The sequence below is a fragment of the Oncorhynchus gorbuscha genome, unplaced genomic scaffold (genome assembly GCF_021184085.1).
Source record: "Oncorhynchus gorbuscha isolate QuinsamMale2020 ecotype Even-year unplaced genomic scaffold, OgorEven_v1.0 Un_scaffold_1628, whole genome shotgun sequence".
NCBI lineage: Eukaryota > Metazoa > Chordata > Actinopteri > Salmoniformes > Salmonidae > Oncorhynchus > Oncorhynchus gorbuscha.
Window position 1 is genome coordinate 98,556 of NW_025746353.1, and position 26,557 is coordinate 125,112.

The 26,557-nt window shown below is 50.2% G+C and overlaps 1 protein-coding gene across 1 annotated transcript in view; it reads left to right on the plus strand.

The window, feature by feature from the left end:
- LOC124023558 (H/ACA ribonucleoprotein complex non-core subunit NAF1-like) overlaps window positions 1–19,525 on the plus strand; it is a 37,993-nt gene extending 18,468 nt beyond the window's left edge. Inside the window, exons 8-14 of the mRNA XM_046337937.1 lie at window positions 1,198–1,391; window positions 4,732–4,918; window positions 7,219–7,308; window positions 15,535–15,617; window positions 15,833–15,993; window positions 18,094–18,145; window positions 19,291–19,525. Of these exons, the coding sequence (XP_046193893.1) occupies window positions 1,198–1,391; window positions 4,732–4,918; window positions 7,219–7,308; window positions 15,535–15,617; window positions 15,833–15,993; window positions 18,094–18,145; window positions 19,291–19,449 (926 nt within the window). The 3' untranslated portion in view covers window positions 19,450–19,525. The remainder of the gene's footprint in view (window positions 1–1,197; window positions 1,392–4,731; window positions 4,919–7,218; window positions 7,309–15,534; window positions 15,618–15,832; window positions 15,994–18,093; window positions 18,146–19,290) is intronic.
- Window positions 19,526–26,557: the final 7,032 nt, after the last annotated feature.

The window sequence follows — 26,557 nt, forward strand, 5'->3', positions numbered from 1 at the left end:
GTAGGGACCACCATTCTGACTAGTTGTGGGGTGGGGGGCTTTGTTGTGAGCCGTAGGGACCACCATTCTGACTAGTTGTGGGGTGGGGGGCTTTGTGAGCCGTAGGGACCACCATTCTGACTAAATGACTAGTCGTGGGGGGGGGGGGTGGGGGGTTTGTTGTGAGCTGTAGGGACCACCATTCTGACTAGTTGTGGGGTGGGGGGCTTTGTTGTGAGCTGTAGGGACCACCATTCTGACTAGTTGTGGGGTGGGGGGCTTTGTTGTGAGCTGTAGGGACCACCATTCTGACTAGTTTTGGGGTGGGGGGCTTTGTTGTGAGCTGTAGGGACCACCATTCTGACTAGTTGTGGGGTGGGGGGCTTTGTTGTGAGCTGTAGGGACCACCATTCTGACTAGTTGTGGGGTGGGGGCTTTGTTGTGAGCTGTAGGGACCACCATTCTGACTAGTTGGGGGGGGCTTTGTTGTGAGCCGTAGGGACCACCATTCTGACTAGTTGTGGGGTGGGGGGCTTTGTTGTGAGCCGTAGGGACCACCATTCTGACTAGTTGTGGGGGGGCTTTGTTGTGAGCCGTAGGGACCACCATTCTGACTAGTTGTGGGGGGCTTTGTTGTGAGCTGTAGGGACCACCATTCTGACTAAATGACTAGTTTTGGGGTGGGGGGCTTTGTTGTGAGCTGTAGGGACCACCATTCTGACTAGTTGTGGGGTGGGGGGCTTTGTTGTGAGCCGTAGGGACCACCATTCTGACTAGTTGTGGGGTGGGGGGCTTTGTTGTGAGCCGTAGGGACCACCATTCTGACTAAATGACTAGTCGGGGGGGGTTTGTTGTGAGCTGTAGGGACCACCATTCTGACTAGTTGTGGGGTGGGGGGCTTTGTTGTGAGCTGTAGGGACCACCATTCTGACTAGTTGTGGGGTGGGGGGGCTTTGTTGTGAGCTGTAGGGACCACCATTCTGACTAGTTGTGGGGTGGGGGGGCTTTGTTGTGAGCTGTAGGGACCACCATTCTGACTAGTTGTGGGGTGCGGGGTTAGTGATCAGTTGGTTCAGATTGTGATGGTTGTTGGCTGTATATCATTTGAGCTTTAACCTGTGTGTGTGTGTGTGTGTGTGTGTGTGTGTGTGTGTGTGTGTGTGTGTGTGTGTGTGTGTGTGTGTGTGTGTGTGTGACCTAATTTTCTTTCTCTTCCAGATAGAGATTCCGTCACCAGACCACAGATGTCCCAGAGGCCTTTGCAACAGAGTCGTCCACCCCGCCGTGACAACTGGGGTCCCCCACCCCGATACGAAGGGGCTCCGTACTACACACACCAGCCCCACTACCCCTACCCTCCCCCCTACCAGCCCCAGTCCTTCCCTCTCTATCCTCCCCCTCCTCCCCCACATGTCCTTCCCCTGGTCCCCTCCCCCTCTCACCCCTACCACAACCTCCCCTTCTCTCACCTCCCCCCTCCTCCCCCACCGCCCACTGGCCCCTATCCTCCTCAGTGAGGACACACACACACACACACACACACACACACACACACACACACACACACACAACTCGTGACTGGACACCTCACCTCCTTGGCACTCATCAGCGTTGTTTGACCAAATCAACACATTAAAGTATATTTTTACTGTCTGCATTTCATGTCTGTTTTAATAGTTTCTGTTCTTAAATCCCCGGTAGTAGAGACTATTGTAGTGATGATGATAACAGCTCTCTAAAGTTTAATTAACAAATATGACCCTGTTCTGATACCCTCCTCTCTGTATCTGAGAGCTGTTGGCTATATGACCCTGTTCTGATACCCTCCTCTCTGAGGGCTATATGACCCTGTTCTGATACCCTCCTCTCTGAGGGCTATATGACCCTGTTCTGGTCCATAACCTCATGTACCCTCCTCTCTGAGGGCTATATGACCCTGTTCTGATACCCTCCTCTCTGAGGGCTATATGACCCTGTTCTGATACCCTCCTCTCTGAGGGCTATATGACCCTGTTCTGATACCCTCCTCTCTGAGGGCTATATGACCCTGTTCTGATACCCTCCTCTCTGAGGGCTATATGACCCTGTTCTGGTCCATAACCTCATCATGTACCCTCCTCTCAGAGGGCTATATGACCCTGTTCTGGTCCATAACCTCATGTACCCTCCTCTCTGAGGGCTATATGACCCTGTTCTGATACCCTCCTCTCTGAGGGCTATATGACCCTGTTCTGGTCCATAACCTCATCATGTACCCTCCTCTCAGAGGGCTATATGACCCTGTTCTGGTCCATAACCTCATGTACCCTCCTCTCTGAGGGCTATATGACCCTGTTCTGATACCCTCCTCTCAGAGGGCTATATGACCCTGTTCTGATACCCTCCTCTCTGAGGGCTATATGACCCTGTTCTGATACCCTCCTCTCTGAGGGCTATATGACCCTGTTCTGATACCCTCCTCTCTGAGGGCTATATGACCCTGTTCTGATACCCTCCTCTCTGAGGGCTATATGACCCTGTTCTGATACCCTCCTCTCTGAGGGCTATATGACCCTGTTCTGATACCCTCCTCTCTGAGGGCTATATGACCCTGTTCTGATACCCTCCTCTCTGAGGGCTATATGACCCTGTTCTGATACCCTCCTCTCTGAGGGCTATATGACCCTGTTCTGGTCCATAACCTCATGTACCCTCCTCTCTGAGGGCTATATGACCCTGTTCTGATACCCTCCTCTCTGAGGGCTATATGACCCTGTTCTGATACCCTCCTCTCTGAGGGCTATATGACCCTGTTCTGGTCCATAACCTCATCATGTACCCTCCTCTCTGAGGGCTATATGACCCTGTTCTGGTCCATAACCTCATGTACCCTCCTCTCTGAGGGCTATATGACCCTGTTCTGATACCCTCCTCTCTGAGGGCTATATGACCCTGTTCTGATACCCTCCTCTCTGAGGGCTATATGACCCTGTTCTGATACCCTCCTCTCTGAGGGCTATATGACCCTGTTCTGGTCCATAACCTCATCATGTACCCTCCTCTCTGAGGGCTATATGACCCTGTTCTGGTCCATAACCTCATCATGTACCCTCCTCTCTGAGGGCTATATGACCCTGTTCTGATACCCTCCTCTCTGAGGGCTATATGACCCTGTTCTGATACCCTCCTCTCTGAGGGCTATATGACCCTGTTCTGATACCCTCCTCTCTGAGGGCTATATGACCCTATTCTGGTCCATAACCTCATCATGTACCCTCCTCTCTGAGGGCTATATGACCCTGTTCTGATACCCTCCTCTCTGAGGGCTATATGACCCTGTTCTGATACCCTCCTCTCTGAGGGCTATATGACCCTGTTCTGATACCCTCCTCTCAGAGGGCTATATGACCCTGTTCTGATACCCTCCTCTCTGAGGGCTATATGACCCTGTTCTGATACCCTCCTCTCAGAGGGCTATATGACCCTGTTCTGATACCCTCCTCTCTGAGGGCTATATGACCCTGTTCTGATACCCTCCTCTCTGAGGGCTATATGACCCTGTTCTGATACCCTCCTCTCTGAGGGCTATATGACCCTGTTCTGATACCCTCCTCTCAGAGGGCTATATGACCCTATTCTGGTCCATAACCTCATCATGTACCCTCCTCTCTGAGGGCTATATGACCCTGTTCTGATACCCTCCTCTCTGAGGGCTATATGACCCTGTTCTGATACCCTCCTCTCAGAGGGCTATATGACCCTGTTCTGATACCCTCCTCTCTGAGGGCTATATGACCCTGTTCTGATACCCTCCTCTCTGAGGGCTATATGACCCTGTTCTGATACCCTCCTCTCAGAGGGCTATATGACCCTGTTCTGGTCCATAACCTCATCATGTACCCTCCTCTCTGAGGGCTATATGACCCTGTTCTGATACCCTCCTCTCTGAGGGCTATATGACCCTGTTCTGGTCCATAACCTCATGTACCCTCCTCTCTGAGGGCTATATGACCCTGTTCTGGTACCCTCCTCTCTGAGGGCTATATGACCCTGTTCTGGTCCATAACCTCATCATGTACCCTCCTCTCAGAGGGCTATATGACCCTGTTCTGGTCCATAACCTCATGTACCCTCCTCTCTGAGGGCTATATGACCCTGTTCTGATACCCTCCTCTCAGAGGGCTATATGACCCTGTTCTGGTCCATAACCTCATCATGTACCCTCCTCTCTGAGGGCTATATGACCCTGTTCTGATACCCTCCTCTCTGAGGGCTATATGACCCTGTTCTGATACCCTCCTCTCTGAGGGCTATATGACCCTGTTCTGATACCCTCCTCTCTGAGGGCTATATGACCCTGTTCTGATACCCTCCTCTCTGAGGGCTATATGACCCTGTTCTGGTCCATAACCTCATGTACCCTCCTCTCTGAGGGCTATATTTGTATGTATTATCGATCCCCATTAGTACCTGGTTAAATTAAAAACGAAGTGATGCAAAACCCTATGAAACTTGTTCACAGCTCAATTCAGCTGGACTCTGGTGAAAAATAAAATAAACTATTCAATTGTCTGTTGGTCAATAATTCAGTATTTAATGGTCAGGCTAATAACTAAATATTTGGCGTTCCCCGAACGGACACGACGAGCGAATTCGACGTTACAAAGCCACGCCCACAGCGCGCTGTGATTGGACAAGGGGACTGTACTTCCGTATACACAAAGCACTGATGACGTTGCAGTCCGTCCACTAGTCTCTTCCTTCTCATATCAGTTGTCCGTCCTCTGTCCCATGACGGCGAATAACTCATCCTCCAACACATTTATTACGAACAAGATGAGTGAAGCTGTCGACACCACGACGCTGTGTCTCTTCGATGTGGACGGGACGCTGACTGCCGCCCGACAGGTAAGTAAGACCAACGATAGATCCCACGGTACTTCTACCGATAGTTCCTACGGTACTGCTACCGATAGTTCCCACGGTACTGCTACCGATAGATCCCACGGTACTTCTACCGATAGTTCCTACGGTACTGCTACCGATAGTTCCCACGGTACTGCTACCGATAGTTCCCACGGTACTGTTACCGATAGTTCCCACGGTACTGTTACCGATAGTTCCTACGGTACTGTTACCGATAGTTCCTACGGTACTGCTACCGATAGGTCCCACGGTGCTGCTACCGATAGGTCCCACGGTGCTGCTACCGATAGGTCCCACGATATGTAGAAGGGTGAGCCGGTTAAGGATCGATTCAGACAAGGTGGTAGATTGTACGACAAGCGACAGATTTATTCAGAGTGAGAATATCTGGTACACGTATATACGGCTCTCCCATTCGCTCGCACAGAACAGCAGGAAAAAGAGAAAGAGTGAACCGTTACAATACAATTTATACAAAACAGAAAGTAGGTTGATCCTGGGAGATCGGATCTTTTGATTGGTTCAGCTGGGCCGTCCGTCTGTAGTCTTCCGCCATTGGCTCAGCTGGGCCGTCCGTCTGTAGTCTTCCGCCATTGGCTCAGCTGGGCCGTCCGTCACTCTCGAATCCCGCCGTCACATCCGTTCAGCTAAAGGGGACTGTGTGTGTGCTGGATGGGGGTGTGTGTGCGTGAGTTATCCTGTAGGGGCCCCACATCCTTTACTGTGAGTTGTAGCCATGCATTTAGCAGTAGGCTGATCACTTGCATAAGAGAATAGCAATTCTTTACAAAACCCTCTCTTCACGTCTCACCAGAGACGTGACACAACCTAACTAGATCCAGACACAAAGAGAAACTTCTCCCTAATGGACTAAGAAATAAGGCACGATATTAAACAGAAATAGACATATGTATATTACCATCATATTCTCCATTCAATCCCACTATGTACTAAGTTGGCTACCAGCCACCTAGGAACTTACAACCCTCATTCAACAGAGCGGAGAACATCTCAAAATAAAAGTAAAATGATTGTCCACATATGCCAACTTTTTTCCAGCGGGAAAACGCTGTGATTCCCTCTCTTCACATCTCCTAAGAGATATGATATAGTCCAGAGACATTACTCCAAGCAAAACGAAAACATAATCCAAAAAGGAAAAATATCCTATGCTAGGTAAGTCTATACGGAAATGGCCCACAAAGAAAAATAATTTCCCCCTCTTCCCATCCCAGATGGGAAGACATACAATGGAGAAGCTTAATCAATATAAGCAACTGGATCCCCCTCCTAAAATGGCTGCAAACTGAAAGATGGGTCTCATGCTCCATACCATTATCTCGCACCTGGCTCCTGTTATCTAACAAAAAGACCGCTTGTTCTCGCAACCCACACTCTGAATGTGCCCTCCCTTCTGTATTTTCCAGCATGAGAAAGTTCCATGGCCCTGATACTTTTAACAATGTTTCAAATCAGCTAGGTAGCATAACACATACATACCTCCACACAAGGCAACAGCAGATAATATTCAATCTTATATATGGTAATGGCTATAATGTAAAATAATCCCATGGGTGTGAACACAAATTCAGCAATGAATCATATAACAGTTACAAAGTTTAAACTACCTTCATGTCAAAAGAGAACAGCTCATTCAAAAACTGAACAAAAGAAAATAGTGTGAAATCTAAGTCCCCCTTTTGACACCCGCTAGGGTGTCACTTACTATCCTTTATTTCAGTAGTCATAGCATTTCATGAAAATAATAAAAAGTGTATTATTAATAAGAAGTGATATATGCCTTTGTTGTATGCTTTTGTTTCCCCCTTTTGTCACCCGCAAGGGTGTCACTTATCAAAAACAGGATAAAACTTTATTGTTATTGACATGTAAGATGTAGGATAAAACTTTGGTCATGGAAAACAGAGTAAAGAATTATTAGAAACCATCTGGTCCTCTCAGCTAATCCTATCCTGTACCAGGTGGGCTCCTTGCCACCCAGGGGCTCCAAACCTTCACAACAGCATATCATGTGTCATCCTCAGTCAGTCCCATCCTCCCTGAATCCTTCATCACATCTGTAACAGACTTCTTAAAACACAGTATGATGCAAGCAGCATATCAATAACAAATAATACAATAATTAGGGTCAGAAATCCAGTAACCATCATACCAGTGTACTTACCAAACCAGGCCAAGAGAACAGACTCCTCCACCCCCCCCCGTGGACCTCATCTTAGCAGATAGTGTATCAAGCCCGCCTTAGATATATCACCATCTGGACTGGTATTATTATGAATATACGTGCAACATTGTTTACCGAACATCTTGCAGACGTCCCCCTGACTGGCAAGAAGCATATCCAAGGCAAGTGTATTCTGTCTGGAAACCCCAAATGTGGCCTCAAGCTGTTCAGACATACCGGTGAGTGCATCACAGGAGTAATTCACCAAACGCTGTTGATTATAGTAGATATAATTAATCCATGCAGTCTGTCTAGCATCCACTATGGCTGGACCCATAATAGGTAGTAAGTGCCAGAGTCCATCATTCCTACCCAAGGCCTGAAACTCATGAGGAACACCCACTGGCACTCCCAACAGGTTAGTGTATGTCAACTACATCCTCTGTCCATGGAGCACTACGTCTATGTCTCCCATGGGATGGAATGTTCTCAGGTCCCCTGGATACAGAACTCAGCAGCTGTTCAGCAGTAACATCAACAATGGTCAGTGGAATTATCCAACTGGTCAGACCACACGTACCTTGCCATTCTCCTCTAAGAATGGATCTCAGCACTCTTTTGGCTCCACACATCATCCACAAGTGGAATTAATGGTTATGTTACTGCTGCAATCAGCTCCAGGCAATCTCCCATAATCAATGCCATTACCTGTACCCGTGATGCAACTGTAATTGCCCCCATATGCCCCAACACCAAATGGGTGTGTAGCCAGAACAGGTCTAGCATGACTACAAATAATGCAGTCCTTTATTGTCAGGGATTTAGCTGTGTACCTCATATAAGACAGCCACAAATTGTCCCTACTATCAAAACCAGTCTCAGTTCCTAATTGATCAATAGCCGAATAGTCTCTAACATTAATTATCTGAATGGTATTTTTAACACAGTGGTGGTAGAGGAGTGTGTCCGATTACCTCTGGTCTTGGCAGTACCTTAATAGAAAACACACCCATCATGTCTGTCCTCGTCCTTTGTAGTCCGAGGGTGTGAGTGCCTGCATCATAGAGCTTAATATTTTTGATGGTTAGTAGGATTTCATCACCTTTACAAAGTTCAACATTGCTCCCAGGTTTCCCCCATATCATGGAAAACCTATCCACCCTTGTGGGACCCTCTATGCTATAAGGATACCCTCTACTCCAATCCTAGAACAGTCCGAAGTCGGTTATCATGTAATCTCTACTCTAACTTCCTGTCTACCCAGATCTAGGGATCTCTTATGTTCATTTTGGAACAAAATACACATCACTTAGCCAGAGCCAGACACATCCTCACTCCTATGGACAAAAACAGGGGTGATAGGACAGGTAGGGTTACTTCATTCGGGAGTTAGCCCCCGGAATTCTGTTAATTCCAGTTCTTCTCCCGAACTCTGTTTATTGTCCGACAGTGAAAAAGTGTCTTACCCTTCCGCCGTGCGATATGAATCTGGGCAGCTCTTTCAGCTAGCTGTCACCAGGGGTCTTCTATGGTCCCCAAGCCTCTGGGACTGGATTGAGTGACTTCACCTGTAGTTCACCTGTAATGCATAAAATCCTGGACATACAGGCTTGGTTAACAAACAATTTCTCATATGTTTTATCTGATTACATCTTTAACTTCTATGCCCAATTGTTAGCTTACATTTTTATTTTATTTTTTTATTATTAGTTTCTTATCCAATAGTCCCCATCCTATCCTAGACCACAATTTACACCCGTCCCCATCCTATCCTAGACCACAATTTACACCCATCCCCCTTTTGATATCTGGCTTTGCCCAGGTATCAACCTTACCTACTCTAAATAATGACTTAGGTAAGATTAGTATAGTATCCATATGTTCTGACATTATCCTGTAGGAGCTCCCCCCTACATTTTCTACATGTCCAACTCTCCCCCCTGTCTCCACTCAGCAACTGCTATCTTTGCCTGTTCTGGCCCCCCCTTCCAAAACTCTCCTCACTTCTCTCCAACTTTCAAGGTCTTTGCAGTGCGTGAAAATCCCCTTAACCCAAACGTTTACTACAAAAACAAAACCTAATAATTGTAATTCTACAATTTTAGTATAATCCAAACTTCATAATATAACTCTACACACAGAATTTTACGTTAATAGAGTTGAACACCTTTTCCAACAGTCTTGCACACCCCCTCAATATTCTATGATATTACTCTCATCAGCAAGCCTGCGACTTTTCAACATTCTTATCATAAAAATCCCCGACCTCATTCATACCGATATTAGTCCCCGGCTGAATATCAAACGTATTTCATGCACACGATTTGAGTCTCACAAATCTTCATTTACGCCAGTAAACTTCAATTTACACCAGACACATACAGATCTTCATTCTCCCCAGCAAGCAGACCAGTAGGAGATGCAATAGCCCCACCTTCTGTCCATTCTCTGTACAGCTTCTCACTCAGTCTCCTCCACTCTTTGCCCTCTCTGCCTTTATTTAAATCTAGAGTGGACTTCGGCGTTCTCTACACCTTTTCCATTTCCAACGATATTCCATGTACACTACAATACTGCCAACAACCAATGTCTTTACTGAAACCCAAGTGATACCCTTTCCCTACGGCTAAATCGATCTCAAGTCCGAGTAATCAATTTAAATATCCGTCATTCACACTTGGCCCTGCCTAATACATCACGTTCGCATCATATGACTTTCTATTCGCACTTTGGCGATCACACATTGCTCACCACTCATACATGTAGTCCCAGACTATCCATTCAAGCTTTGGTGGCCACCCGTTACCCATCATTCATACACGTGGTAAGTGATCTCTGTTACCACCTACCAACCAGGCATACTAGTACATCCCATACACAATGCACCATTAAGTATGGTTGATCAATAATAAAATTGCAGTTGCCAATGGAGATATTACTTTCTCAACTATTTTCCAATCTCACACATCATAATAGTTTAAATTTAGTAACTTACATCAAACAGGTGTCTCACAAAACTAAATTTGTATAACTCCAATGTGCAGAACTTTAGTTTTCCACAACAGGTGTCTGCTTACCCTTTTTTAGTTGACCGGTCAGGATTTGTGAGACACACCGTCCAACGACAGTACTGGCCAATCGGCTGGCACACCAATGTCCAGCGATATCTTTTTACCAGACCACGTCAGGGTCACCGTTTGTCATGTATTGTATGTTTTAGTAATTATACATGTAGAGGGATTTGGCGCCATCTCCTGGTGGTAGCTCGTCTGTTCATCTGCCCCTCGTGGGGGAGTGGCAACCCCCCATCATTTCAGGATATTTTTTTTTAGTTGTGCTTTCTGCGCTTCTTCTATGGCCCAAGTTCCTATCTTTAGTTCCTCTTCTGCTCTCTCTCTCTGTTTGGTTCCTCAATAAATGGGCCTTGTTTCTTCCTATTTCCTTGTCTCTAGCTTCCTGCAACGTCTCCCTTAACCCACATTCCATTGTTTTCAACTGGACCCCGGTTGGCCGTCCCCCTCCTAGGTAACCTGCTTGCGTCCATCTTAACTTTACTCCCTCCCAGACTTTCTTTATATCCTTCCACTGTCTCTTTCCCCCTGATCTATATTCTATTTTTTTTATCTAGGAACTCATTAAACTTCAGCTTTGGAGTATTGGGGGGTCGCCATTGTGAATTTTAAATCGTAATTCAATTTTAATTCAATCGGAAATTAATCGTAACTTAATCGGAATTTTATCAGACTACTTGAATATAATTAGAATATGCTTAGCCCGTCGTTAGTTAATAACAACGATGTATTCGAGGAGGCACTATTGCTCACACTCTGCCTTTTCCTTGAATATTCAGTTCGAGAAAAACGATTGGGTTGGTGTAGCTTTTGTGGAGCGCGCAACCAAGGGATCTATTCGACTATATAGTCACAATATTAATTATTATATTCAGATCTTATTTCAATTATACATCAGTCATTTTGTTCCTGATTATACATTTTACACAGAAGTTATAGATACATACAACATGGAAGTTTACATACAACATGGAAGTTTACATACAACATATAAGTTTCGGATTATCCAATAACCCTTCTTGAGTTCTCTCTCTCTCTCAAACCATCAACAATCTTGATGGAGACGATTACAACCACATTACATTTTATATGAACAGTTACAAATACACGTGTTCTCTCTAAACATTATCAGCCTATCTTTTGGACTACTTATCAGACTGGACTTCGACCGAGTCGCGGGACAAAGTTGCCAATCTTTTCCCCTATCGGCGCCAGGTTTAATGAATAGTAATTAACTATCCCCTTACTGATTTTTATCCCTAATCTCTACCGTGCTGAATCCAAATCCATGTCCGACCCCTATCAATCAACACCATCAGACTGGACTTCGACCGAGTCTCGGAACAAAATTACAATTTGTCCCCTCGGCGCCAGGTTTAATGAATAGTAATTAACTATTCACTTACTGACATGTTATTAACCCCTATCGGAACTTATCTTATCCAAATCCATGTCCGTGTCCGACCCCTATCAATCAACACCATCAGACTGGACTTCGACCGAGTCTCGGTACAAAATTACAATTTGTCCCCTCGGCGCCAGGTTTAATGAATAGTAATTAACTATTCACTTACTGATCTGTTATTGACCCCTATCGGAACTAATCCAGGCCTCAAAAGTGATACCTCATCATTGAAAGCTATCAGACTGTGCTGACCGGGTCACGGGACAAAATTACAATTTATCCCCTCGACGCCAGATTTAATGAATAGTAATTAACTACCCCCTTACTGATATCTCATCAATGATTTAATCACCCGGCCGTCGCCGGTTTGTACCACATATGTTCACTTCACTGTACTTTCAACTTGTCAGCAAATTATAAATTTACACAAGAATTCATACTTACTCGGAAATACTGATCAAAATTTAGACAGACTATACGACAATATGCAAAGTTTGATTTAACAGGTTTTGCTTACCTTATTTATGGTGCACCTTTTAGATCAGTTTCCCGAGTTGAGCAGAATTATTGTCCTCCCCCGAATTTCTTTCACCCGTCTTTTTTGGAACCGTCCTTCCGTCACTCTCCTTCTCACACCCAATCAACTCTCTTCGACCGGACCGTTATTAAACCATCCTCCCGCTACCAAATTCTGTTGATAAAATGATATGTAGAAGGGTGAGCCGGTTAAGGATCGATTCAGACAAGGTGGTAGATTGTACGACAAGCGACAGATTTATTCAGAGTGAGAATATCTGGTACACGTATATACGGCTCTCCCATTCGCTCGCACAGAACAGCAGGAAAAAGAGAAAAAAGTGAACCGTTACAATACAATTTATACAAAACAGAAAGTAGGTTGATTCTGGGAGATCGGATCTTTGGATTGGTTCAGCTGGGCCTTCCGTCTGTAGTCTTCCGCCATTGGCTCAGCTGGGCCGTCCGTCACTCTCGAATCCCGCCGTCACATCCTTTCAGCTAAAGGGGACTGTGTGTGTGCTGGATGGGGGTGTGTGTGCGTGAGTTATCCTGTAGGGGGCCCCACATCCTTTACTGTGAGTTATAGCCATGCATTTAGCAGTAGGCTGATCACTTGCATAAGAGAATAGCAATTCTTTACATTAGTCCCTCCCCCTAGGACCAGTCACCAGTATCATCCAACAGCTGGGTTAGTCCCTCCCCCTAGGACCAGTATCATCTAACAGCTGGGTTAGTCCCTCCCCCTAGGACCAGTCACCAGTACCATCTAACAGCTGGGTTAGTCCCTCCCCCTAGGACCAGTATCATCTAACAGCTGAGTTAGTCCCTCCCCCTAGGACCAGTATCATCTAACAGCTGGGTTAGTCCCTCCCCCTAGGACCAGTATCATCTAACAGCTGGGTTAGTCCCTCCCTCTAGGACCAGTCACCAGTATCATCTAACAGCTGGGTTAGTCCCTCCCCCTAGGACCAGTATCATCTAACAGCTGGGTTAGTCCCTCCCCCTAGGACCAGTATCATCTAACAGCTGGGTTAGTCCCTCCCCCTAGGACCAGTATCATCTAACAGCTGGGTTAGTCCCTCCCCCTAGGACCAGTATCATCTAACAGCTGGGTTAGTCCCTCCCCCTAGGACCAGTATCATCTAACAGCTGGGTTAGTCCCTCCCCCTAGGACCAGTATCATCTAACAGCTGGGTTAGTCCCTCCCCTAGGACCAGTATCATCTAACAGCTGGGTTAGTCCCTCCCCCTAGGACCAGTATCATCTAACAGCTGGGTTAGTCCCTCCCCTAGGACCAGTATCATCTAACAGCTGGGTTAGTCCCTCCCCCTAGGACCAGTATCATCTAACAGCTGGGTTAGTCCCTCCCCCTAGGACCAGTATCATCTAACAGCTGGGTTAGTCCCTCCCCTAGGACCAGTATCATCTAACAGCTGGGTTAGTCCCTCCCCCTAGGACCAGTATCATCTAACAGCTGGGTTAGTCCCTCCCCTAGGACCAGTAGCATCTAACAGCTGGGTTAGTCCCTCCCCTAGGACCAGTAGCATCTAACAGCTGGGTTAGTCCCTCCCCTAGGACCAGTAGCATCTAACAGCTGGGTTAGTCCCTCCCCTAGGACCAGTAGCATCTAACAGCTGGGTTAGTCCCTCCCCTAGGACCAGTATCATCTAACAGCTGGGTTAGTCCCTCCCCTAGGACCAGTCACCAGTACCATCTAACAGCTGGGTTAGTCCCTCCCCTAGGACCAGTAGCATCTAACAGCTGGGTTAGTCCCTCCCCTAGGACCAGTATCATCTAACAGCTGAGTTAGTCCCTCCCCCTAGGACCAGTCACCAGTACCATCTAACAGCTGGGTTAGTCCCTCCCCCTAGGACCAGTATCATCTAACAGCTGGGTTAGTCCCTCCCCCTAGGACCAGTCACCAGTATCATCTAACAGCTGGGTTAGTCCCTCCCCCTAGGACCAGTATCATCTAACAGCTGGGTTAGTCCCTCCCCCTAGGACCAGTATCATCCAACAGCTGGGTTAGTCCCTCCCCCTAGGACCAGTCACCAGTATCATCTAACAGCTAATTCTCCTGCCCCCTCTTGGTGACTGAATGCCCCCTGACCCCTCTTGGTGACCGAATCCCCTGACCCCTCTTGGTGACTGAATGCCCCCTGACCCCTCTTGGTGACTGAATGCCCCTGCCCTTCACATTACACCCCCCTGACCCCTCTTGGTGACTGAATGCCCCTGACCCCTCTTGGTGACTGAATGCTCCTGACCCCTCTTGGTGACTGAATGCCCCTGCCCTTCACATTACACCCCCTGACCCCTCTTGGTGACTGAATGCCCCTGCCCTTCACATTACACCCCCTGACCCCTCTTGGTGACTGAATGCCCCTGCCCTTCACATTACACCCCTGACCCCTCTTGGTGACTGAATGCTCCTGACCCCTCTTGGTGACTGAATGCCCCTGCCCTTCACATTACACCCCCTGACCCCTCTTGGTGACTGAATGCCCCTGCCCTTCACATTACACCCCCTGACCCCTCTTGGTGACTGAATGCCCCTGCCCTTCACATTACACCCCCTGACCCCTCTTGGTGACTGAATGCTCCTGACCCCTCTTGGTGACTGAATGCCCCTGACCCCTCTTGGTGACTGAATGCCCCTGCCCTTCACATTACACACCCCTGACCCCTCTTGGTGACTGAATGCCCCTGCCCTTCACATTACACCCCTGACCCCTCTTGGTGACTGAATGGCCCTGCCCTTCACATTACACCCCGACCCCTCTTGGTGACTGAATGCCCCTGCCCTTCACATTACACCCCCTGACCCCTCTTGGTGACTGAATGCTCCTGACCCTTTTTGGTGACTGAATGCCCCTGACCCCTCTTGGTGACTGAATGCCCCTGACCCCTCTTGGTGACTGAATGCCCCTGACCCCTCTTGGTGACTGAATGCCCCTGACCCCTCTTGGTGACTGAATGCCCCTGCCCTTCAGATTACACCCCCTGACCCCACTTGGTGACTGAATGGCCCTGCCCTTCACATTACACCCCCTGCCCCCTCTTGGTGACTGAATGCCCCTGACCCCTCTTGGTGACTGAATGCCCCTGCCCTTCACATTACACCCCCTGCCCCCTCTTGGTGACTGAATGCCCCTGCCCTTTACATTACACCCCCTTCCCCCTCTTGGTGACTGAATGCTCCTGACCCCTCTTGGTGACTGAATGCACCTGACTCCTCTTGGTGACTGAATGCCCCTGCCCTTCACATTACACCCCCTGACCCCTCTTGGTGACTGAATGCTCCTGACCCCTCTTGGTGACTGAATGCCCCTGCCCTTCACATTACACCCCCTGACCCCTCTTGGTGACTGAATGCCCCCGACCCCTCTTGGTGACTGAATGCACCTGACCCCTCTTGGTGACTGAATGCCCCCTGACCCCTCTTGGTGTCTGTTGTGTTTCCTCAACAGTGATCATTCAGTCATTGAAGGACACGCCCCCTCTGAAGGACGACAGCGTCATCTTCAACTCTGATAGGCTGGCCGTGGGCAAGGTAAGAGGGGCTTAGAGTCCCGGGGAGGAGTCCTCAGAATACCCCCCCACCCCACACACAGTCCTCCTCCTCCAGGTATTTGAGGTGTTTGGGCCGGTCTCCAGTCCCTTCTATGTGTTGAGGTTTAACTCTCTCTCTCCTCCAGGTATTTGAGGTGTTTGGGCCGGTCTCCAGTCCCTTCTATGTGTTGAGGTTTAACTCTCTCTCTCCTCCAGGTATTTGAGGTGTTTGGGCCGGTCTCCAGTCCCTTCTATGTGTTGAGGTTTAACTCAGAGAGTGACATCGCAGAGAGAGGAGTGAAGCTGAAGGACTCCATGTTCTACGCCCCGTCTCTCACTGACTACACCCTCTACATCCTCACTGAGCAGCTACGACGGTCAGTACACTGACTACACCCTCTATATCCTCACTGAGCAGCTACGACGGTCAGTACACTGACTACACCCTCTATATCCTCACTGAGCAGCTACGACGGTCAGTACACTGACTACACCCTCTATATCCTCACTGAGCAGCTACGACGGTCAGTACACTGACTACACCCTCTATATCCTCACTGAGCAGCTACGACGGTCAGTACACTGACTACACCCTCTATATCCTCACTGAGCAGCTACGACGGTCAGTATACACTGACTACACCCTCTATATCCTCACTGAGCAGCTACGACGGTCAGTACACTGACAGACCCTCTATAGACCCCTATATCCTCACTGAGCAGCTACGACGGTCAGTACACTGACTACACCCTCTATATCCTCACTGAGCAGCTACGACGGTCAGTACACACTGACTACACCCTCTACATCCTCACTGAGCAGCTACGACGGTCAGTACACACTGACTACACCCTCTATATCCTCACTGAGCAGCTACGACGGTCAGTACACTGACTACACCCTCTATATCCTCACTGAGCAGCTACGACGGTCAGTACACTGACTACATCCTCTATATCCTCACTGAGCAGCTACGACGGTCAGTACACTGACTACACCCTCTATATCCTCACTGAGCAGCTACGACGGTCAGTACACTGACTACACCCTCTATATCCTCACTGAGCAGCTACGACGGTCAGGACTACACCCTCTATATCCTCACTGAGCAGCTGACGGTCAGTACACACTGACTACCCTCTATATCCTCACTGAGCAGCTACGACGGTCAGTACACTGACTACACCCTCTATATCCTCACTGAGCAGCTACGACGGTCAGTACACACTGACTACACCCTCTATATCCTCACTGAGCAGCTACGACGGTCAGTACACTGACTACACCCTCTATATCCTCACTGAGCAGCTACGACGGTCAGTACACTGACTACACCCTCTACATCCTCACTGAGCAGCTACGACGGTCAGTACACTGACTACACCCTCTACATCCTCACTGAGCAGCTACGACGGTCAATACACTGACTACACCCTCTATATCCTCACTGAGCAGCTACGACGGTCAGTACACACTGACTACACCCTCTACATCCTCACTGAGCAGCTACGACGGTCAGTACACTGACTACACCCTCTATATCCTCACTGAGCAGCTACGACGGTCAGTACACACTGACTACACCCTCTACATCCTCACTGAGCAGCTACGACGGTCAGTACACTGACTACACCCTCTATATCCTCACTGAGCAGCTACGACGGTCAGTACACACTGACTACACCCTCTATATCCTCACTGAGCAGCTACGACGGTCAGTACACACTGACTACACCCTCTATATCCTCACTGAGCAGCTACGACGGTCAGTACACTGACTACACCCTCTATATCCTCACTGAGCAGCTACGACGGTCAGTACACACTGACTACACCCTCTATATCCTCACTGAGCAGCTACGACGGTCACCCTCTATATCCTCACTGAGCAGCTACGACGGTCAGTACACTGACTACACCCTCTATATCCTCACTGAGCAGCTACGACGGTCAGTACACACTGACTACACCCTCTATATCCTCACTGAGCAGCTACGACGGTCAGTACACTGACTACACCCTCTATATCCTCACTGAGCAGCTACGACGGTCAGTACACTGACTCACCCTCTATATCCTCACTGAGCAGCTACGACGGTCAGTACACTGACTACACCCTCTACATCCTCACTGAGCAGCTACGACGGTCAGTACACTGACTACACCCTCTACATCCTCACTGAACAGCTACGACAGTCAGTACACTGACTACACCCTCTATATCCTCACTGAGCAGCTACGACGGTCAGTACACTGACTACACCCTCTACATCCTCACTGAGCAGCTACGACGGTCAGTACACTGACTACACCCTCTACATCCTCACTGAGCAGCTACGACAGTCAGTACACTGACTACACCCTCTACATCCTCAATGAGCAGCTACGACGGTCAGTACACACATGTATAATTGAAGCTGACGGGTGTGTGTGTGTGCGTGCGTGCCTGTGTGTGCGTGCGTGTGTGTGTGTTTAGGTTGAAAGGCTCCGACGCCTCCTGGAAGAACGACCAGGAACCACCACCAGAGGTGAGGAACACACATTACCCATAATGCCACACAGGCCCTAGGCTACCTGCCGCCCAACGCTCTAACCGCTACCGCTAGGCTACCTGCCCCCCAACGCTCTAACCGCTAGGCTACCTGCCCCCAACGCTCTAACCGCTAGGCTACCTGCCGCCCAACGCTCTAACCGCTAGGCTACCTGCCGCCCAACGCTCTAACCGCTAGGCTACCTGCCGCCCAACTCTCTAACCGCTAAGCTACCCGCCGCCCAACGCTCTAACCGCTAGGCTACCCGCCCGCCCAACTCTCTAACCGCTAGGCTACCTGCCGCCCAACGCTCTAACCGCTAAGCTACCTGCCGCCCAACGCTCTAACCGCTAGGCTACCTGCCGCCCAACGCTCTAACCGCTAGGCTACCTGCCGCCCAACTCTCTATCCGCTAGGCTACCTGCCGCCCAACGTTCTAACCGCTAGGCTACCTGCCGCCCAACGCTCTAACCGCTAGGCTACCTGCAACGCTCTAACCGCTAGGCTACCTGCCGCCCAACGCTCTAACCGCTAGGCTACATGCTAATTTTTGAAATATTTCGGGGACACACACTTGTATTGTGATGGTGCATCTAAGATGTCAAGACAAATTCTCTTTGGATAATAAAGTTTCTCTCCTCTTCCCTTTCCTCTCCCTTCTCTCTCTCCCCTTTCCCCCTCTCTCCTCTGTCCTGTACCCTCTCGTGTCTCGTTTCTCCTCTGTCCTGTCCCCTCTCGTGTCTCGTTTCTCCTCTGTCCTGTCCCCTCTCGTATCTCGTTTCTCCTCTGTCCTGTCCCCTCTCGTATCTCGTTTCTCCTCTGTCCTGTCCCCTCTCGTGTCTCGTTTCTCCTCTGTCCTGTCCCCTCTCGTGTCTCGTTTCTCCTCTGTCCTGTCCCCTCTCGTTTCTCCTCTGTCCTGTCCCCTCTCGTTTCTCCTCTGTCTGTCCTGTCGTTTCCCTCTGTCCTTTCTCGTTTCTCCTCTGTCCTGTCCCCTCTCGTTTCTCCTCTGTCCTGTCCCCTCTCGTTTCTCCTCTGTCCTGTCCCCTCTCGTGGCTCGTTTCTCCTCTGTCCTGTCCCCTCTCGTCTCTCCTCTGTCCCGTCCCCTGTCCTCTGTCCTGTCCTCTTGTCTCCCCTCTCTCCAGGCGTTAGACTTCAGTGATGATGAGGCAGAACAGAAGATGAAAAAGAAGAAGAAGAAGGGGAATGTTCAGAAGAGTGAGAGAGAAAGAGGACAGAGAGCTGACCAACAACCAGGTCAGACACATACACTGTTTCTGGCCAACTCTAAAACCTCTGGGTGAATTTTGTTCGGTTCATGTCAGGACAATGTCTGGGGTGTGTTGAAGGCCATTGGTGGAAATTCTCCCGGAGAATCTGATGGTCTCGTCGGCTTGACCTCCTTTTGACACGAGAGCAATTCGAGCCAATCACCACAGAGCACAGGGCGTTCCCAAAGCATATTGTTGGTGACCACGTGGACAGAAAGCACACAGTCTGTATTCGATGGGAAGGAAATGTTGTGGGTGGCAGTGCAAAGCATCAGATTAGGGGAGAATGGGGCTGTGTCACACTGTTAAATGTTGTGGGTGACAGTGCAAAGCATCAGATTAGGGGAGAATGGGGCTGTGTCACACTGTTAAATGTTGTGACACACTCTGTAGGTGGGAGAGACACCAACATGTGGAACCCCAGTCTCCCCTGTTCAGTTATTAGACTGGGTATTGGGCTGTACAGCACTCTGTAGATTGGGAGAGACACCAACATGTGGAACCCCTACCCCAGTCTCCCCTGTTCAGTTATTAGACTGGGTATTGGGCTGTACAGCACTCTGTAGATTGGGAGAGACACCAACATGTGGAACCCCAGTCTCCCCTGTTCAGTTATTAGACTGGGTATTGGGCTGTACAGCACTCTGTAGATTGGGAGAGACACCAACATGTGGAACCCCCTGCCCCAGTCTCCCCTATTCAGTTATTAGACTGGGTATTGGGCTGTACAGCACTCTGTAGATTGGGAGAGACACCAACATGTGGAACCCCAGTCTCCCTATTCAGTTATTAGACTGGGTATTGGGCTGTACAGCACTCTGTAGATTGGGAGAGACACCAACATGTGGAACCCCCTGCCCCAGTCTCCCCTATTCAGTTATTAGACTGGGTATTGGGCTGTACAGCACTCTGTAGATTGGGAGAGACACCAACATGTGGAACCCCAGTCTCCCCTATTCAGTTATTAGACTGGGTATTGGGCTGTACAGCACTCTGTAGATTGGGAGAGACACCAACATGTGGAACCCCAGTCTCCCTATTCAGTTATTAGACTGGGTATTGGGCTGTACAGCACTCTGTAGATTGGGAGAGACACCAACATGTGGAACCCCCTGCCCCAGTCTCCCCTATTCAGTTATTAGACTGGGTATTGGGCTGTACAGCACTCTGTAGATTGGGAGAGACACCAACATGTGGAACCCCAGTCTCCCCTGTTCAGTTATTAGACTGGGTATTGGGCTGTACAGCACTCTGTAGATTGGGAGAGACACCAACATGTGGAACCCCCTACCCCAGTCTCCCTGTTCAGTTATTAGACTGGGTATTGGGCTGTACAGCACTCTGTAGATTGGGAGAGACACCAACATGTGGAACCCCTACCCCAGTCTCCCCTGTTCAGTTATTAGACTGGGTATTGGGCTGTACAGCACTCTGTAGATTGGGAGAGACACCAACATGTGGAACCCCAGTCTCCCCTATTCAGTTATTAGACTGGGTATTGGGCTGTACAGCACTCTGTAGATTGGGAGAGACACCAACATGTGGAACCCCTGCCCCAGTCTCCCTATTCAGTTATTAGACTGGGTATTGGGCTGTACAGCACTCTGTAGATTGGGAGAGACACCAACATGTGGAACCCCAGTATCCCCTATTCAGTTATTAGACTGGGTATTGGGCTGTACAGCACTCTGTAGATTGGGAGAGACACCAACATGTGGAACCCCAGTCTCCCTGTTCAGTTATTAGACTGGGTATTGGGCTGTACAGCACTCTGTAGATTGGGAGAGACACCAACATGTGGAACCCCAGTCTCCCCTGTTCAGTTATTAGACTGGGTATTGGGCTGTACAGCACTCTGTAGATTGGGAGAGACACCAACATGTGGAACCCCTGCCCCAGTCTCCCCTGTTCAGTTATTAGACTGGGTATTGGTCTGTACAGCACTCTGTAGATTGGGAGAGACACCAGGACCACCATTCTGACTAAATGACTAGTTGGGGGGGGGCTTTGTTGTGAGCCGTAGGGACCACCATTCTGACTAGTTGTGGGGTGGGGGGCTTTGTTGTGAGCCGTAGGGACCACCATTCTGACTAGTTGTGGGGTGGGGGGCTTTGTTGTGAGCTGTAGGGACCACCATTCTGACTAGTTGTGGGGTGGGGGGCTTTGTTGTGAGCTGTAGGGACCACCATTCTGACTAGTTGTGGGGTGGGGGGCTTTGTTGTGAGCCGTAGGGACCACCATTCTGACTAGTTGTGGGGTGGGGGGCTTTGTTGTGAGCTGTAGGGACCACCATTCTGACTAGTTGTGGGGTGGGGGGCTTTGTTGTGAGCTGTAGGGACCACCATTCTGACTAGTTGTGGGGTGGGGGGGGGGCTGTAGGGACCACCATTTTGTTGGGGTGGGGAGCCGTAGGGACCACCATTCTGACTAAATGAGTTGTGGGGTGGGGGGCTTTGTTGTGAGCCGTAGGGACCACCATTCTGACTAGTTGTGGGGTGGGGGGCTTTGTTGTGAGCTGTAGGGACCACCATTCTGACTAAATGACTAGTTGTGGGGTGGGGGCTTTGTTGTGAGCTGTAGGGACCACCATTCTGACTAGTTGTGGGGTGGGGGGCTTTGTTGTGAGCCGTAGGGACCACCATTCTGACTAAATGACTAGTTGTGGGGTGGGGGGCTTTGTTGTGAGCTGTAGGGACCACCATTCTGACTAGTTGTGGGGTGGGGGGCTTTGTTGTGAGCTGTAGGGACCACCATTCTGACTAGTTGTGGGGTGGGGGGCTTTGTTGTGAGCTGTAGGGACCACCATTCTGACTAGTTGTGGGGTGGGGGGCTTTGTTGTGAGCTGTAGGGACCACCATTCTGACTGACTAGTTGTGGGGTGGGGGGCTTTGTTGTGAGCTGTAGGGACCACCATTCTGACTAAATGACTAGTTTGGGGTTCTGAGCCGTAGGGACCACCATTCTGACTAGTTGTGGGGTGGGGGCTTTGTTGTGAGCTGTAGGGACCACCATTCTGACATTCTAGGGACCACCATTCTGACTAGTTGTGGGGTGGGGGCTTTGTTGTGAGCTGTAGGGACCACCATTCTGACTAGTTGTGGGGTGGGGGGCTTTGTTGTGAGCTGTAGGGACCACCATTCTGACTAGTTGTGGGGTGGGGGGCTTTGTTGTGAGCTGTAGGGACCACCATTCTGACTAAATGACTAGTTGTGGGGTGGGGGGCTTTGTTGTGAGCCGTAGGGACCACCATTCTGACTAGTTGTGGGGTGGGGGGCTTTGTTGTGAGCTGTAGGGACCACCATTCTGACTAGTGTGTGGGGGCTTGTTGGGGGACCACCATTTGTTGTGAGCTGTAGGGACCACCATTCTGACTAGGGACCACCATTCTGACTAGTTGTGGGGTGGGGGCTTTGTTGTGAGCTGTAGGGACCACCATTCTGACTGGTTGTGGGGTGGGGGCTTTGTTGTGAGCCGTAGGGACCACCATTCTGACTAGTTGTGGGGTGGGGGGCTTTGTTGTGAGCTGTAGGGACCACCATTCTGACTAGTTGTGGGGTGGGGGGCTTTGTTGTGAGCTGTAGGGACCACCATTCTGACTAGTTGTGGGGTGGGGGGCTTTGTTGTGAGCTGTAGGGACCACCATTCTGACTAAATGACTAGTTGTGGGGTGGGGGGGCTTTGTTGTGAGCTGTAGGGACCACCATTCTGACTAGTTGTGGGGTGGGGGGCTTTGTTGTGAGCTGTAGGGACCACCATTCTGACTAGTTGTGGGGTGGGGGGGCTTTGTTGTGAGCCGTAGGGACCACCATTCTGACTAGTTGTGGGGTGGGGGGCTTTGTTGTGAGCTGTAGGGACCACCATTCTGACTAGTTGTGGGGTGGGGGCTTTGTTGTGAGCTGTAGGGACCACCATTCTGACTAGTTGTGGGGTGGGGGGGCTTTGTTGTGAGCTGTAGGGACCACCATTCTGACTAGTTGTGGGGGGGGCTTTGTTGTGAGCTGTAGGGACCACCATTCTGACTAGTTGTGGGGTGGGGGGCTTTGTTGTGAGCTGTAGGGACCATTCTGACATTGGGGGCTGAGCTAGGGTGACTAGTTGTGGCTTTGTTGTGAGGGGACCACCATTCTGACTAGTTTTGTTGTGAGCCGTAGGGACCACCATTCTGACTAGTTGTGGGGGGGGCTTTGTTGTGAGCCGTAGGGACCACCATTCTGACTAGTTGTGGGGGGGGCTTTGTTGTGAGCTGTAGGGACCACCATTGACTAAATGACTAGTTGTGGGGTGGGGGGCTTTGTTGTGAGCTGTAGGGACCACCATTCTGACTAGTTGTGGGGTGGGGGGCTTTGTTGTGAGCTGTAGGGACCACCATTCTGACTAGTTGTGGGGTGGGGGGCTTTGTTGTGAGCCGTAGGGACCACCATTCTGACTAAATGACTTGTGGGGTGGGGGCTTTGTTGTGAGCTGTAGGGACCACCATTCTGACTAAATGACTAGTCGTGGGGGGGGTTTGTTGTGAGCTGTAGGGACCACCATTCTGACTAGTTGTGGGGTGGGGGGCTTTGTTGTGAGCTGTAGGGACCACCATTCTGACTAGTTGTGGGGTGGGGGGCTTTGTTAGGGACCACCATTCTGACTAGTTGTGGGGTGGGGGGCTGTAGGGACCACCATTCTGACTAGTTGTGGGGTGGGGGGCTTTGTTGTGAGCTGTAGGGACCACCATTCTGACTAGTTGTGGGGTGGGGGGCTTTGTTGTGAGCTGTAGGGACCACCATTCTGACTAGTTGTGGGGTGGGGGGCTTTGTTGTGAGCTGTAGGGACCACCATTCTGACTAGTTGTGGGGGGGGCTTTGTTGTGAGCTGTAGGGACCACCATTCTGACTAGTTGTGGGGGGGGGGCTTTGTTGTGAGCTAGTTGTGGGGGGGGGGCTTTGTTGTAGGGACCACCATTCTGACTAGTTGTGGGGTGGGGGGCTTTGTTGTGAGCCGTAGGGACCACCATTCTGACTAGTTGTGGGGGGCTTTGTTGTGAGCCGTAGGGACCACCATTCTGACTAGTTGTGGGGGGGGGGCTTTGTTGTGAGCTGTAGGGACCACCATTCTGACTAAATGACTAGTTGTGGGGTGGGGGGCTTTGTTGTGAGCTGTAGGGACCACCATTCTGACTAGTTGTGGGGTGGGGGGCTTTGTTGTTGTGAGCCGTAGGGACCACCATTCTGACTAGTTGTGGGGTGGGGGGGGCTTTGTTGTGAGCCGTAGGGACCACCATTCTGACTAAATGACTAGTCGTGGGGGGTTTGTTGTGAGCTGTAGGGACCACCATTCTGACTAGTTGTGGGGTGGGGGGCTTTGTTGTGAGCTGTAGGGACCACCATTCTGACTAGTTGTGGGGTGGGGGCTTTGTTGTGAGCTGTAGGGACCACCATTCTGACTAGTTGTGGGGTGGGGGGCTTTGTTGTGAGCCGTAGGGACCACCATTCTGACTAGTTGTGGGGTGGGGGGCTTTGTTGTGAGCCGTAGGGACCACCATTCTGACTAAGGTGGGGGGCTTTGTTGTGAGCTGTAGGGACCACCATTCTGACTAGTTGTGGGGGGGGGGCTTTGTTGTGAGCTGTAGGGACCACCATTCTGACTAGTTGTGGGGTGGGGGGCTTTGTTGTGAGCTGTAGGGACCACCATTCTGACTGAGTTGTGGGGTGGGGGGCTTTGTTGTGAGCTGTAGGGACCACCATTCTGACTAGTTGTGGGGTGGGGGGCTTTGTTGTGAGCCGTAGGGACCACCATTCTGACTAGTTGTAGGGGGGGGGGGCTAGTGTAGGGACCACCATTCTGACTAAATGACTAGTTGTGGGGGGGGGCTTTGTTGTGAGCTGTAGGGACCACCATTCTGACTGGTTGTGGGGTGGGGGGCTTTGTTTGTAGGGACCACCATTCTGACTAGTTGTGGGGTGGGGGGCTTTGTTGTGAGCTGTAGGGACCACCATTCTGACTAAATGTTGTGGTTTGTTGTGAGCTGGGGACCACCATTCTGACTTTGTTGTGAGCTGTAGGGACCACCATTCTGACTAGTTGTGGGGTGGGGGGCTTTGTTGTGAGCTGTAGGGACCACCATTCTGACTAGTTGTGGGGTGGGGGGCTTTGTTGTGAGCCGTAGGGACCACCATTCTGACTAGTTGTGGGGTGGGGGGCTTTGTTGTGAGCCGTAGGGACCACCATTCTGACTAGTTGTGTGGGGGCTTTGTTGTGAGCCGTAGGGACCACCATTCTGACTAGTTGTGGGGTGGGGGGCTTTGTTGTGAGCCGTAGGGACCACCATTCTGACTAGTTGTGGGGTGGGGGGCTTTGTTGTGAGCTGTAGGGACCACCATTCTGACTAAATGACTAGTTGTGGGGTGGGGGGCTTTGTTGTGAGCTGTAGGGACCACCATTCTGACTAGTTGTGGGGTGGGGGGCTTTGTTGTGAGCCGTAGGGACCACCATTCTGACTAGTTGTGGGGTGGGGGCTTTGTTGTGAGTTAGGGTGAGCTTTGTTGTGAGCTGTAGGGACCACCATTCTGACTAAATGACTAGTTGTGGGGTGGGGGCTTTGTTGTGAGCTGTAGGGACCACCATTCTGACTAGTTGTGGGGTGGGGGGCTTTGTTGTGAGCTGTAGGGACCACCATTCTGACTAGTTGTGTGGGGGGCTTTGTTGTGAGCTGTAGGGACCACCATTCTGACTAGTTGTGGGGTGGGGGGCTTTGTTGTGAGCTGTAGGGACCACCATTCTGACTAGTTGTGGGGTGGGGGGCTTTGTTTGAGCTGTAGGGACCACCATTCTGACTAGTTGTGGGGTGGGGGGCTTTGTTGTGAGCGTAGGGACCACCATTCTGACTAGTTGTGGGGTGGGGGGGGCTTTGTTGTGAGCCGTAGGGACCATTCTGACTATTCTGACGTAGGGACCAATGACTAGTTGTGGGGGGGGGGCTTTGTTGTGAGCTGTAGGGACCACCATTCTGACTGACTAGTTGTGGGGTGGGGGGGGCTTTGTTGTGAGCTGTAGGGACCACCATTCTGACTAGTTGTGGGTGGGGGGCTTTGTTGTGAGCTGTAGGGACCACCATTCTGACTAGTTGTGGGGTGGGGGGCTTTGTTGTGAGCTGTAG